The 14,754-nt window shown below is 36.6% G+C and overlaps 1 protein-coding gene across 1 annotated transcript in view; it reads left to right on the forward strand.

Annotated features, from left to right (window-relative positions):
• Window positions 1-14,754, forward strand: part of LOC120537168 (MORC family CW-type zinc finger protein 4-like) — a 68,593-nt gene that overhangs the window by 33,978 nt on the left and 19,861 nt on the right. Inside the window, exons 6-7 of the mRNA XM_039765898.1 lie at window positions 7,441-7,600; window positions 11,330-11,458. Coding sequence (XP_039621832.1) covers window positions 7,441-7,600; window positions 11,330-11,458 — 289 coding nt within the window. The remainder of the gene's footprint in view (window positions 1-7,440; window positions 7,601-11,329; window positions 11,459-14,754) is intronic.

The raw sequence follows: 14,754 nt of genomic DNA on the forward strand, positions 1-14,754 counted from the left end.
CAAAACCTGAATACAAGTACATTTCAAAGGTATCAATATATATGGCAAATAAGTTGTGATGTAAATAAATATTATGACTTATTCAGCTTTGTGAAATAATAGGTATTGTACTATGAAAACTTTGAAAAGGGCAGTCCTGTTACTTACAGAAGGGATCCTTGAGTAAAGCCCTTAACCTTAAAGTTGCTCATGCAAAAAGACAATTTCCACTCTGAAATTTATTCAGTATAAAAAATACCAAACATTTACCAGAAAACTGCATTTGATAAGACTAGACAAGTTGGTACTGACAGCTATAGATTTGGTGTGCATTTATTACATATTAAAGATGTTGAATATTATTTGCATATTTCAATTAAACTATTGCATGGCATTTTGTTAAGACAGGATAGTTTCCAGTTTTTAGGTACACCTGTCTAGTAGTATGTTTTCCTTTCCCTAGTAGTAGTAGCATGTTGGATTCTACTGGATGCTTGTTGCATTGTTCAGGAATGTTATACGTTTTGCAGTTGCTGCAGATTGGAAAGGTGCAACGTCTTGCTTCAAACAGCATATTCTACTTCATTTGAAAGATGCTTCATAGGACAGAGGTCTGAGGAAATTCACAGAACCATTTGATGATGTCAAGTTGCCTTGTGACATGGTTCATTATCATGCGGAAAGTGTCCATCCAAATGTTAATAAACTTGGCCCAGAATGATGCTCAGAGATACATGTGGCCATTTGGATGTTCTGCAGTAGGTATTAATTGCCCACTGTGTGTCAGGTAATAGGCATTCAAATGTTCAGAATATCACTTTTCAATAATATGAGGTATAATGTAACATGCAACTAATTTTTAACTTGTGTACGACATTCATAATACAAGGTTTATACAGCACCATATTTGGAATAAACACCTTTATCTGTGATATTTTTCTAATGTCCTTTCCCGTGTGTCAGGTAATAGGCAAAAGTTTAGAATCACTTTTCAGAAAAATGAGGGACAATCCATCCATCCATTATCCAACCCGCTATATCCTAACTACAGGGTGATGGGGGTCTGCTGGAGCCAAACCCAGCCAACAATACAATACAGTTTATTTTTGTATAGCCCAAAATCACACAGGAAGTGTCACAAAGGACTTTAACAGGCCCTGCCTCTTGACAGCCCCCCAGCCTTGACTCTCTGAGAAGACAAGGAAAAACTCCCAAAAAACCTTGTAGAGAAAACGGAAGAAACCTTGGGAAAGGCAGTTCAAAGAGAGACCCCTTTCCAGGTAGGTTGGGCGTGCAGTAGGTGTCAAAAGTAGGGGTCAATACAATACAATACACAGAACAGAACAATTCCTTAATACAGCATAATAATAAAATTTTAGAAGTACGGTTTAACAGTAGATGATATGACATAATTAGGTTTGGATATTTTTAGAGTCCTGGAGACCTCATCCATCTAGCTGCCTCCCCATTTGGCCATGCCACGGCTGAAACGTTGCTCGATGAAAGGACCCTCTTTCCCATGATTCCTGTGATCCTCCATCAGGGATGACTTTACCATAGGCAGGCAAACAACTTGGCAGGTGGGCCGTGGCACCAATTGCCACATTTGGGTACCGAGAAAGAAACAGAATAGGTGAGGGTTAGTATTCAAATATAATTATCATGTTACTTATGTTTTAGTGCTAATGACTAACAACAGAGATGCAGTATGTACAGTTAATCAGCAGCTCTAGTCAGGATATGCTAAACTGAAGTAGTGAGTCTTCAGCCGGGATTTAAAGGCTGAGACTGAAGGGGCATCTCTTATGGAAGCAGGAAGACCATTCCACAGTTTAGGGGCCCTGTAACTAAAAGCTCGACCTCCCACTGTTATTTTATTAATCCTTGGAATCCTAAGCAGACCGGCATCTTGAGATCTTAATGTGCTCAGGTTTGTAAGTCATGATAAGTTCAGACAAGTAAGCGGACCTTGGCCATTTAATGCTTTATATGTTAAAAGGAGGATTTTGAAATCTGCCCTAAACTTAACTGGGAGCCAGTGTAAAGATTTAAGAACTGGGTTATGTGTTCATATTTTCTTGTTCTTGTAATAATTCTTGCAGCGCATTTTGGATTAACTGGAGGCTGTATAGAGAACAGTTTGAACAGCCAGTGAACACCGCATTGCAGTAGTCAATCCTACTAGAGATAAATGCATGAATTAATTTCTCACAATCCTGTTTATTTAGAAAGCGCCTTAATTTCCTAACATTTTTAAGATGGAAAAAAATGTTTTGGACGACTTTGTAATATGTGCTTTAAATGACATGCTAGAGTCAAAGATAACTCCTAGATTGCGGGCTGATTCAGTAAAATTAATTGGGATTCCAAGTGAGTTAAATGACAAAATATTGCTGTGATCAGCGTCATTCCCTCCAACAATTAACATCTCTGTTTTATCTGTATTTAAAGACAAGTAGTTCTCATTCATCCATTCCTTTAATTCACTAACACAACTAATTAAAGACAACATCGGAGAAACTTCATTTGATTTAAATGAAAGGTATAACTGGGTGTCATCTGCATACGAGTGAAAATTAACATTATGTTTCCTAATGAGAGATCCCAGTGGAAGCATGTAAAGTGAAAACAGTAAAGGTCCCAGTACTGAGCCCTGCGGACACCATATTGAACTTCTGTGTATAATGATGGAGTACTGTCAGCACATTTCTGTACATATTGGAATCGATTTGATAAATAAGAACTGAACCAAGCGAGCACGGGCCTGTAAGCCCAACATCGTTTTCTAGCCTGTGCAGTAAAATAGAATGGTCAATGGTGTCAAATGCTGCACTTAAGTCCAACAACATAATTACAGTGGAGTTTCCTTCATCAGAGGATATCAGAATGTCATTTACAACCCGTGTTAGTGCGTTTCTGTACTATGACCAGTGCGAAAGCCAGACTGGAATTTCTCAAATAAATTGTAATGCGTAAGGTGTGACTGAAGCTGACTGGCGACTACTTTTCTAGTATTTTAGAGAGAAATGGTAAATTTGAAATAGGCCTATAGTTATTTAGTATGTGTGGGTCTAGGTCTGACTTTTTAAGTAAAGGTTTAATGACTGACACTTTTAGTGCATCAGGTACTGTGCCATGCAGTAATGAACTATTGATAATGTTAGAATAGGCTGCAAGAACATCCATTGCACTTTTACTAGTTTTGTTGGCACCGGATCTAGGGAACAAGTAGTGGGCTTCATTTTAGTAATTAAAGTTAAGACTTCCTGGTGAGTTACAGGATTAAAATTATTAAAGTGCTGAATGCAATGTGGCAGGGTCTGCTAAGCTAGTATTTGGTTTGTACTGTGATGCTGAGATCTGGGATCTTATATTTTTAATTTTCTCATTGAAGAAGTTCATAAAGTCTGTACTGCTAATATCTGTTGGTATTTTGCACTGTTGATCTGAATTCCCATTTGTTAATTTAGCCACTGCTCTAAAAGTACCCTAGGATTTTTATTATTGCTATCTATTAATGTAGAATAGTATTCTGAGCGAGCTTTAAAGAGGGCTTTTTATATTTTTAACACTCTCTGTCCATGCAATTTGAAAGACATGTAGCTTTGTTGTTCTCCATCTGCCTCCAGTTTTCGACACTCTAATTTAAGAGCTCGAGTATTTTCATTAAACCAGGGAGAGTTTCTATGTGCTTTGATCACTTTTGTTTTAGGGGAGCCACTGTGTCCAGAGCATCTCTCAAGGTCACATTATAATGCGATATTAGCTGATCTAAATTGTTTTCCACGTTTACATTTGATGTTAACTGATCTAAATGGTTTTCCACAATTACACTCGACTTACTCAAGGTATCTATAAATTTTGAAGCAGAATTACAATCTAGATGTGCACTGTCTTTGTTTTAATCTGTGAGTGTGTTGGCATGGGCAGAACTAAATCAAATGTAATTAAGAAGTGATCGGAAATAACTACATTTAATGGAGTAATATTTAAATTTTGAATTTCAACTTTGTAAGTTATAATTAAATCTAATGTATGGTTATGATTATGAGTTGGACCTTTGACAATCTGACAAAATCCTACTGAATTTAACAAATAAGTAAAACATTTGCTAAAAGTGTCAGTTTCCACATCAATGTGTACATTAAAATCCCCATCAGAACTACGTGATCATAATTTATAGCCAAATCAGACAGAAGGTTGCTAAATTCAGTCATGAACAATGAATATGGCCCTGGTGGTCTGTAGACTAGCACTATAATTGTGTTGGAATCTGTTTTAATATTTAAAATGAATGCCTCAAAGGATGTAAAGTTGCCTAAATTTTTAGGAGTGATTTGCATTTTGTTACAATGAATTATTCCAAGGCCTCCTCCTCGACCAGAATCTCTAGACTTATGAAGGAACGAGTATCCATCTGGTGACGCCTCAGCTAGGGAACAGTGTCACATTTACTAAGCCAGGTTTCAGTAAGAAGACACAGATCAGATTTTGTACTTAATATATATCATTTACCAAAACAGCTTTAGTGCCAAGAGAGCGAATGTTCAATAAACAGCATTTAAAACTGCATGGTTCTTTCTGAACTGCTGATATATTTTTGTTTTAATTTGAATTAAATTTCTATTACAGATGCCCCTGGTGGAGTGTCTGGTTTTATCCCTTGGTCTAATTATACACCTTATTTTTGGTTATAATTAATTTATGGTTTGTATCAAGACTAAATTTACTGGATGCCCCACAACAGGGATTATGGGTAACAGCTTCAGGAAAATAACAGGTGGGATAAACAACAGCCTGTGATTTAAGATCACATGACTGCGGCCTGGATGGTGCTCTAATCAGTCAACCAGGCAGTTTTGCTGCCATATTTTGGGATAATACATAAGATCCCTCCAGTTAGGATGAAGACCATCTCTTCTGAAAAATCCAGGCCTTTCCCAAAAATCATCCCAATTGTTCACAAATGCTATGCTTTTATTTGCACACCAGGTTTCTAGCCAGCAGTGAAAGGAATGCAATCTGCTATAAATCACATCCCCTCTATATAATCTTGGTAAGGGACCAGATACAATTAAATTCCGACATTTTGTTTTAGCTTTGGTGCATAGAGATGAAGTTCGCTTTAATACCTCAGATTGCTGTAAATAAATATCATTAGTGCCGACATGCAGCAATAAGGTAGATACTTCATCGTGGCAACACGGTCCAATGCGGCCTTTATGCCAGAAATCTTGGCCCCTGCGAGGCACTTAACATTAACTGCTGGTTTAACATAGTTTGGAATTCTAACATTCCGCACTATGCAATCACCAATTATGAGCACTTTATTATTCTCAGTTTCCACAGGCTGCTGGAGAGCTGAGAATCTGTTCTGGGTCCGAATTGGTGACCTGGGTGCTGGGGGACTAAATTTTGGATTCTTAGACCCCGTCTTAACTGTTACCCACTCACCCTGTGGCTGAATTGGTGCTGCTGATTTGGCCGCACTGACTACAGTGGGACCTGGAGAGACTGAAGCCGAATCAGAAGTAGCCGAATTGTCTAAACAAACCGAGTCGATCCAATTTTCGGTTTGCCTAATCGCTATCAGATTCCTAACGCGGTCCTCCAATTCGCGTATTTTCCCGACCAACTCTAAATTAACTAAACATTTTTGGCAGGTGAAGCTATCTGCACTGTCGGCCGGAAAACCTGAGCTGTACATACTGCAGGACACACAACATATAAACGTGCCCTCGATGGGCAGAGAGCAGATAGAACTTACATTAAGTGTTGAAGTCATCTTTGCCGTTTTTATAGGTGCTTCAGCGCTTTCCGGGTTCAGCTGAATCACTGTCGCTTTAAGTTTCCACCACCCGCTGAGCGATCGACTTTAATTTCTCACTGTCGGTTATTTCTACTGGTCAGCTGCCGGCTTTACCTCAGGTGAACTTGCTTGTTTGCTTGCGAAGGGCTACGTGCCTGTGGGAGACGCTGCCGCTCTCTGGTTCCGCTCGCTGATCCGCTCGAAGCTAAACCGTCCTTTTGTTTTGGCCACAGGAAATGCCTGGTAAACTCCTTAACGTCTTAACCAATAAGTCTTACCCTTCTTCACACGTCCCTTCTTCAACACAGGGCGCAAGGCAGGAAACAAACACTGCGCAGGGCGCCAGCCCACCGCAGGGCACACACAAACACCAGGGACAATTTAGGATCTTTGGACTGTGGGAGGAAACCGAAGCGCACGGAGAAAACCCAAGCACACACGGGGAGAACATGCAAACTCCACGCAGGGAGGACCTGGGAAGCGAACCCAGGTCTCCTAACTACGAGGCAGCAGCGCTACTGCTGCGCCACCATGCCGCCCAATAAGGTATAATTTAACATACAATTACCTTTTTCTTATGTATGATATTCATAATACAAGGTTTATACACCATATTTGGAATAAACACCTTCATCTGTGATATTTTTCTAGTGCCCTTTCCATTGAAAGAAAACAGTTACTAAGTGATTCCTCATGGTAAGCTTATTCTTTAGAGTATTCTTCACTTCTTAAGCTGATTGAAAAATGTGACTTGTCTATGGTGGGTTTAGTTTTAGAAAGAAATAGAATTCTGTAGGAAGATCAACAGATTAAAGAGGATATGGAAGTACAGGTGTCACTTGGTTGCAAGTTTCCAAATGGGAAACGGAGTCCCTCTTTTAGGTCAGTGCGGTTGGATCTGTAACAGAAATTGGAAATCAAGACATTCACAATCGCATATGAAAGAGACAAAGAAAAGGGGATTGATTCTTCTTGGATATTGGCATGATCATATATCAAACTACTTTTTGCCACCTTCTGCAGTGCCTACTCAGGCTCATCCTATGTTTAGAGATGGCCCTAATTATGGATGATCTTGTCAGTCAGTTTATTTGCCACTAAGTTATCATCCTCTAAGCAATGTGCTAATAAACATAATGCATCTTTATTTTTGTTATGAAAATGGCATGCACCAAAACCTGAGTGAGTCACAAAATGCTAATAAAGTCATTGGTAGCGTGTCAAAAGTATTGTGTTATCTTTTTATTTTTAACCATAGTTGAGGGGGCAAGGTAAGTCCTGTTTTTTATTGAACCAAAGAAGATAAAGAGAGAACAGTATTAACCAGTTTTTATTGGATTTGTATCCAGGGATTGTTTCTGAAGCAAAAGTCTTGGTAAAAATTCTATCAATGTATTTAACTGTGGGAGCAAGTCTTTCGTATAAACTTGGCAAATAAATGTAGAGAGTTTGTCTTCTAGAACTATATTAATTTGGCACAGAAATGTATAATTTCATGTTAGGTCTTAAGAAAAGTATTTCATACAAACCTAAATCAGTGTACTATGAAGAGATCATTTAACTTTGTCCTTTTATGTTTCATTTACTCTGTGTTTAAGATGTTAAATACAGATGTCAGAATATGTATTTATTGTATGTACTTCCATTTGAAGAAACAAGGATGGAAAACCAGAGTTAGACTTTGAGACTGATAAATTTGACATTCGGATGCCAGATATTAATTGCGATGAACAAGGGAGCACTGGGAAAAAGGCACATCGGGGGCAGGAGTGGCAGAACAAGAGCATCCCAGAAATGAACTACTCACTTCGGGTCAGTATGAATATTAAAAAAAAATATATATATATTTTTATCACAGAAAAAATGAAGCAGTGAGAGAAAAGAAATTAGTTGTAAGATTTGAATTTTTTTTTTATGTTGTAATTCTGATCATACTCATTGAGTAATGTAGATTTTTTTTATTTTGACATTTTCAGAGATCTGTAATAACTGTTCATTAATTAATTTTCTACCCTAACTAATTCAGTGTTTTTGAGAAATAGAACCAGTCTGGCACAAGGCAAAAACCTACCTGGAACCATCTTTCCATCTTCAGATACTGCTTTTTCCAGTGAAAGGTCACAGGGAATCACAACCTGTGTTGAGCAGCAATGAGTGCATGGATGGAATAAATTTCTGCATAGGACAACAGCACATTATAGGACACATACATACAGTATATAGGACTTAGTCACGTCCATTGCACCAGTATAAAGTTGCTAATCATTAAAAACAGCATTTATTTTGACAAAGGTCAAACGCCTGTATGGCAATAGTACAGTCCACTGTGATACCTAATTAATAAAGTAATAAACTGAAACAGTAGTTTTTAAATCACATGATTTTAACTTTTTTTATTGTCAAATAGGCTTCTTACTATTTGCATGGAAAACACAATTTAAACTCATCTCATCAATGTACACATTGAACATCGATAAACAGCATTCATTAGATGTTTCCAAATGTGTAGGAGCTTTTGATTATATTTGTAGGTTGTATTATTTGCCTGCATCATTTGCTTAGTTGTCTCATAGATACTTAATAACAGAAATTCTCAATTTGCATAACTTTGCAGCTTTTAAATCTACATGCCCACACATGAAGAACGGAATGCTGAATTATATTTGCAAAGAACTATTTACATTATGTTACATGTCACACCTTTTAGACAATTTACAGTTTTAAAACGATTATACAGATTGTGCTAAGTGTCCAGATAAACCCTCATTTGATATTTTTTAAGTGTCACTGAAGTTTTTGTCTTGATAATGAAAGGTTTGAGTAAAATTAAAGAAACAAGAAGTGAATGAGGAAATATTTAGCATATTTTCACACAAATATGACCACTAGAAGCAGAAGGAAATAACTGTCAGGGTCTCGATGAGTGGATTTTTCAACAGTTGAGAGTTACATTTACTGCAGAGTTAAGTCATATTACTTTCATGGCAAATGACTCACAGAGACATGCAATTAAAACTATCTGCACATATGTCATCATTTTGTTGTTAGCCATAAAATAGAAATGATAAAGAACAACAAGTACAAATAGCTTAAACTAGAATAAAAGTCCTGTTAAAACCCATATGGCTCTGACTTGAAGACAGGACAATTTGATTACATTTTTAAAATGTAATTATAATATATTCTACTAAATCAGTTTGCTATAATTTCACTGTACTGTGTACTTGTGACCATACATCTGCAATATGTTATTGATGGCTTTTAATTAATAATGTATCCATTAACTACACCTGTAATAGGGTTGTAATCTCAATTGATTTCTGTTGATTAGTAATTTTTAATTTCTGAATGTGATGACATCTAAATTGCATGGATTAATGTGGTTTTTACATTGTAACATAATTCTTGGAGCTTTGTGATGCGAAAATATAAATTCCAATAGAGTAAAATCACACACAAGGCAAAATCCAGCCTAGGATTCAGTGCCAGTCCATCACGAGGTGTGCTTAGTTAACCCAAACCACCAACTCATACTGCCTGCTAGTAAAGTGTTTTAAGCTTCAACATCCAAACCCTTACTCCGTTTTAAATATCAGTTTACAGCAACAGCTCTTTGTTGTAGTTTATCTACCACAATAAATGAAAAAAAAATCAGTCTGTAGTGATCTGAGCATCTGAGTACCATAGTGATGTGAGAAGGACCCAGGGTATTCTATGAAAAATTATAAAAGATGAGTCTTAAGCAATTTTTTGTTCAGATACCATTTTGACCAAGATATTCCACCTGGTATCATGTCATCACCAAGTCAAACTAAACTGCAGACCTTGAGTGTATTCTGAGTCACAAAGTTGTCCAATTTAATGGTGCAGTATGGTGCGTTCAAAGAAGGCCTGGACAAAGAGGTGGCAAAAGGTTGATGGAATCTGTGTAGAGTGAAATTGTGTTTCTCTCTTACTGTCAGTTCTCTTAAATATATTTATACTTTTCCATTTGTTAAATTAATATTTAGCAGTTTTAAAAAAGTAATTTATGAAAAATGCCTATAGAGATACTGTACATATAACAAGTTCTTAATATGTGTAAGGAATACGTTCCTCACAACATTAATATGTTTAAATGTTGATTAAACCAATAGTCAGAGTAGGGAGACTAAAAATTGGTCGAATTCGAGACACTTTGTGTTGTAGTTTATGTAACTGGTGAATATATACTGTCTATAATGTATATGTGTATGTCTATGTGCATCTAGATACAAGTATAATATACAAAAAATATTAGGGCTGCAACAACTAATTTATGTCATCAATAATAATAATAATAATAATGGAAAAAAAGGAAGTCTAAGAGGAGGTTGGATGTGTTGAGAGAGGATATGAAGTTGATGGGTGTGACAGAGGAAAGCAAGATATGGAAAAAGATGATCTGCTGTGGCGACCCCGAACTGGAGCAGCAGAAAGAAAAAGAAGAAGAAGATGAAAATAGTTGCCAGCAAATTTTTGTATAAATTAGTTGACTTGTTACAACATATTTCACTTAAATTATCGAGAATAACATTAAATACATTTTGGGTTATGGTGTAGATGGAGGATGTAAATACAGAGGAAGGCTGAAGAACAAAGAAATCAAAAATCTGGAGTCATTTCCACTTCACATTTTGTGTGAAATCGTATAGAAGCACAACTGTGATGCAGGAGTACCTAAAAAGAAAACACATCAGGTTGATGGTGATCCCATGCTTACTGACACTTGGGAATAATCCAACAGTACTGTCAATGTTACTTGATTCTGTTTCTTCTGGCAGCTCAGAATTCTTACCTGACTGCAAAATCCGCATAATCAACAATATGCTAAATTTCTTTTGCAAATTACTATAAAGAAAAAGCAGAACTGACAGTCAGTTCATCTCACAGTCTTTGCTATCATCTATTGGATAACGTCAAACAATACCCACTAGGCAACTTTTTGTTGATACTTAATTGTGGTTTCAGCCTTCTACCCTTTGATGTTAGTAACACTTTTGAAATTGTTAAACTTAACTTAACGTTATGATTAATTGTAGGGTCTACTTGTTCTGTTATGAAAGAGAGCATACTGCAAAGAATAAAACAATATTTTTTTATTAAAATGGGTCATGTTTGAAGTAATGTAGCATTTTTAAAGGACCTGATTAATTAAAATAATAATCATCCAACTAATCAGTTAAAAATAGTTGTTAGTAACAGCTCTAAATAAAATAGTGTATATTTTATATATATATAGTTTTTATTGCACCTCATTTTGTATTTTGTTTTAACCCTGCTTTATTTAAAAATTGCCATTCTGTAAGAATAAATTGAACTGAATTAGGGGATGGTCCATCAAGTGGCCTGTCATGGCTAAGTATGAGCGTTTTTAAAAGTGTGTACAGAAAATGGAGTGTTTGTGTCCTTTGTATCTAGCTCTTCACAACCATGTAATGAAGAAAGCTAGTTTTGAAAAGAAAGGGGGCTGGAGAGATGGTAGCCTTTACAATTATTGGTAACTTGTGGTTTCTTTCCTAGGAATACTGCAGCGTTCTGTACCTAAAGCCTCGTACCCAGATTATTCTGCGTCAGAAGAAGGTCAACACCAAACTAATAGCCAAAAGTCTTGCCAATATTGAGTATGATGTTTATAAACCCAGTTTCCTTGTATCCTTATTGTGAGGTCACAACAATTTCACAAAGTAATTAATTTCTAGCATACTGGTTGGTTTGTATGCTGCAACATATTTACAAATAGTGATATTGTAAACATTCTGGAAAGGGTAATCTTATTCATTGATTACAGTTTTTGTTCTGAGATGTGTTGATAATCTTGTCTTGTCAGGCAAATGGAGGAGTAGAAGGATTGAAGCAGGTTTTAAAAAGAGGCATTAGGGCTCACTTGGTTGAGGGAAACACATTTTCAACTGTTCTTCTCCGTACTCTTTTCCATTACAGACGAACACAACACTCCACTACAGGCTTCATTCCCTCATATCTTAGCAACTTTCCCTTGATTGTTTGCTGTCCCAGACTTTCCAAGCTTCCTTAAAGCCTCAGAGAAATACAGTCTCTACAAACCAGCAAAAGATGAGTCACACTTTAATCAGAACCATAGGGTGAGGGCTCCAAAATTCATGACCATTGACTGGGTAAGACTTCACTGTCCCTACTGTGACCACAAGCATCAGTCTTTCTGGTTCTCACCTCTACCGATTCTTGAACAACTTGACTCACAGGCTTTCCTCCTCTCTGATGAATCACAGTGATACGCAAGTCACCTCTGCAAAGTGTCCTCACCTGTTAATTTAGAGAACAACTTAGTCCTGGACTGCCTTGAGGAAGTCTGCTCACCCACTTCAGCTCTGCCAGACCAGCCACTTGCACCTTCTCCTCATTCTGTTAGAACTTGATCTCATCCTGACTACCTAAGGGACCATGTCACAAACTAACTTTTTCATAATACGAATAATCCCTCCAAGTGATTAAAAAAGAGCTGTTGTAGTTCTCTAGTTCCTGCGTTGTATTTTATAAATGTGTCTGTTGGGGAGGAGAAGTTTATATTTGGAGAGTGGGTGATTGTTACATCTGTACAGCCTTGCAACAGCACCATGTTTTGTAAGTCCCTTAGTAAAAATGCATGTGTTTTTTTTTGTTTTTTTTTTTAAAAAAGAACAGGATACTGTGTCAAGTAAAGAGTTGTTGCTGACATACTGAATAATTGTACTGTCATCATTTTGGCAGTATAGCTTTAATTGGCTATTGTATATTATATTTTCTTTTAAAAGCACAGCATTTTGCTGGGGAAGATTTCATTATCTGTTTTCACTTTCTTATTAGCGTAAAATACTCTACAGACCAGTTTTTATTTGTATGGTGTTTTTTGTTTTTTTTTTTTGCATTATTTAAATGTTACTTTCTTGGTTTTACAAAATTGAAAGCAAAGCTCTATCCAAAAAGAAGCCAGTGCATATATGTAGATGTGACACTTGTTTACATTACTGTATGTTAACATCAGTGTAATTGCTCATTGGTCATACTGAGTTTTGTTTAATTTTGTTTTTATTTAAAATTATCTATTTGATGGAACACAGAGTTACACTTGTTTGCATAATAACTAAAGGGTACAGAGATGTACAAAGACACATTTGTTGTTTACACAGAAAATATAATTAATAACACCACATTTATTTAAATATCTATTGTGCTTAATGGATACATTTGGGAAGTTGTATATTACATTACAGTGTGCTGTTTCGAACTGGGTGTGTAAAAACATAAGAAATTTGACAAATGAGCCGGTTAGCTTAGCTAATAGCCAAGCTGTTTTAATATCTTATTCAGATTCTTCTTAAAGGTTGGCAAGATGTCTGGTTCAACTACATGTCTTAGTAAAGAAGAGCTTCCCGGTTTCCATTTTAATGCACTGCCCCTTAATTTCCACTGATGTCCTTGAGTATGTGATTCACCCTTAAACCAAAAGAATGTTACTGGATCTACTTTATCGATGTCTTTGAGGATTTTAAATACCTGGATTAATTGCCCTTGCAGTCTCCCTTGCTCGAGACTAAACAGGTTTAATTCTCTGCGTCTGTCACGGAAGGACATGTCCTTTAGTCCTGGGGTGCACTTGATTGCTCTCCTCTGCACAACTCCAAGTGCTGCTATGTCTTTCTTGTGCCATGGTGACCAGAACTGCACACAATACTCCAGATGTGGTCTTCGGAGTATATTATATAGTTTGAACATAATATCACATGACTTAAATTCAACAGTTTTTATGATATCACCTAATATTTTATTTGCCCATTTAATTGCTTCTGCTCATTGCTTAGTCAGTGAAAATGTTGTGTCAACCTATATCCCTAAGTCCTTTTCAGAGGCTGGTTCCCGTATGACAATGTCTCCCATCTTGTATTTATAATTGATGTTCCTTTTGCTTACATGTAGTACTTTACACTTTTCTACATTAAACTGCATATTTTAAGTGTTTGACTAGTATTGAAGGTTGTCCAGTTCATTCTGAATTCTTTTTGCTTCCTGCTCAGTATATGCCATCGCTACAGTTTTAGTGTCAACTGTGAATTTGACAAGTTTGCAGAAATACACCATTTACTGGTAAATACAAAAAAGTGTACAATGAAAAACGAGCAAATTCTGACAGCTACACTGCTGGTCAAGTTTTGGAACACCTCAGTTTTTCTAGTCTTTCTTCACATTTAATCACTTGAAATGCAATGAATGACCTAAAATGGTGAAAAAGTAAGCAGTAAACTATCAAGACATTTCAATTTAAAGTTTAGGTTAGCAAAAACAGAAAAAAAGGAAACTGGAATATTTCAAATGGGCCTTCTTCAGGGAACAATTACTAGTGTTAAAACCTACAGATTTTCTGCAGCAGTTAAAGTAAATTAAGCCTTGCAAGTTGAAGCAAACAGTTTGCATGGGTGTACTTGCTTTTGTCGAATACTTATAAAACCATCTGTCTGTCTTAAAGCAGAGTTGGAACAGAAGGCATTACTACACCCTCTGAAGTACTACTTGGACAATATTACGCTGTAGAAAGTTGTAAATTCCAATGATAATAACAAGAAAACTGCAATTAATAAATCAAATGTGACAAAGCATTATCACACTTATAAACATAGGCCTTTCATATAGAGAAAATTACAAAAAAAAATCAAAGTGTCAGTGAGTACAGTGACCTACACAATCCAAAGGCAATAGGAAACTGGAAAAATCTCTGCTAGGAAGAGATCTGGCAGACCCAAAGTCACAACCCAATCAGAAGACAAGTTTCTGAGGGACACCAGCATGCACAATAGGCACCTCACAGCACAACAGCTTCAAGCACAGTTCAATAATGGTCAAAAAACAAGTCTTAGTTTGAACTGTGAAGTGGAGACCTTGTTCTGCAGGTTTGACAGGGCAAGGGCAGTAAGAAAGCCATTCTTTAAAGGATA

This window comes from Polypterus senegalus, chromosome 10, assembly GCF_016835505.1.
Source record: "Polypterus senegalus isolate Bchr_013 chromosome 10, ASM1683550v1, whole genome shotgun sequence".
Lineage (NCBI taxonomy): Eukaryota > Metazoa > Chordata > Cladistia > Polypteriformes > Polypteridae > Polypterus > Polypterus senegalus.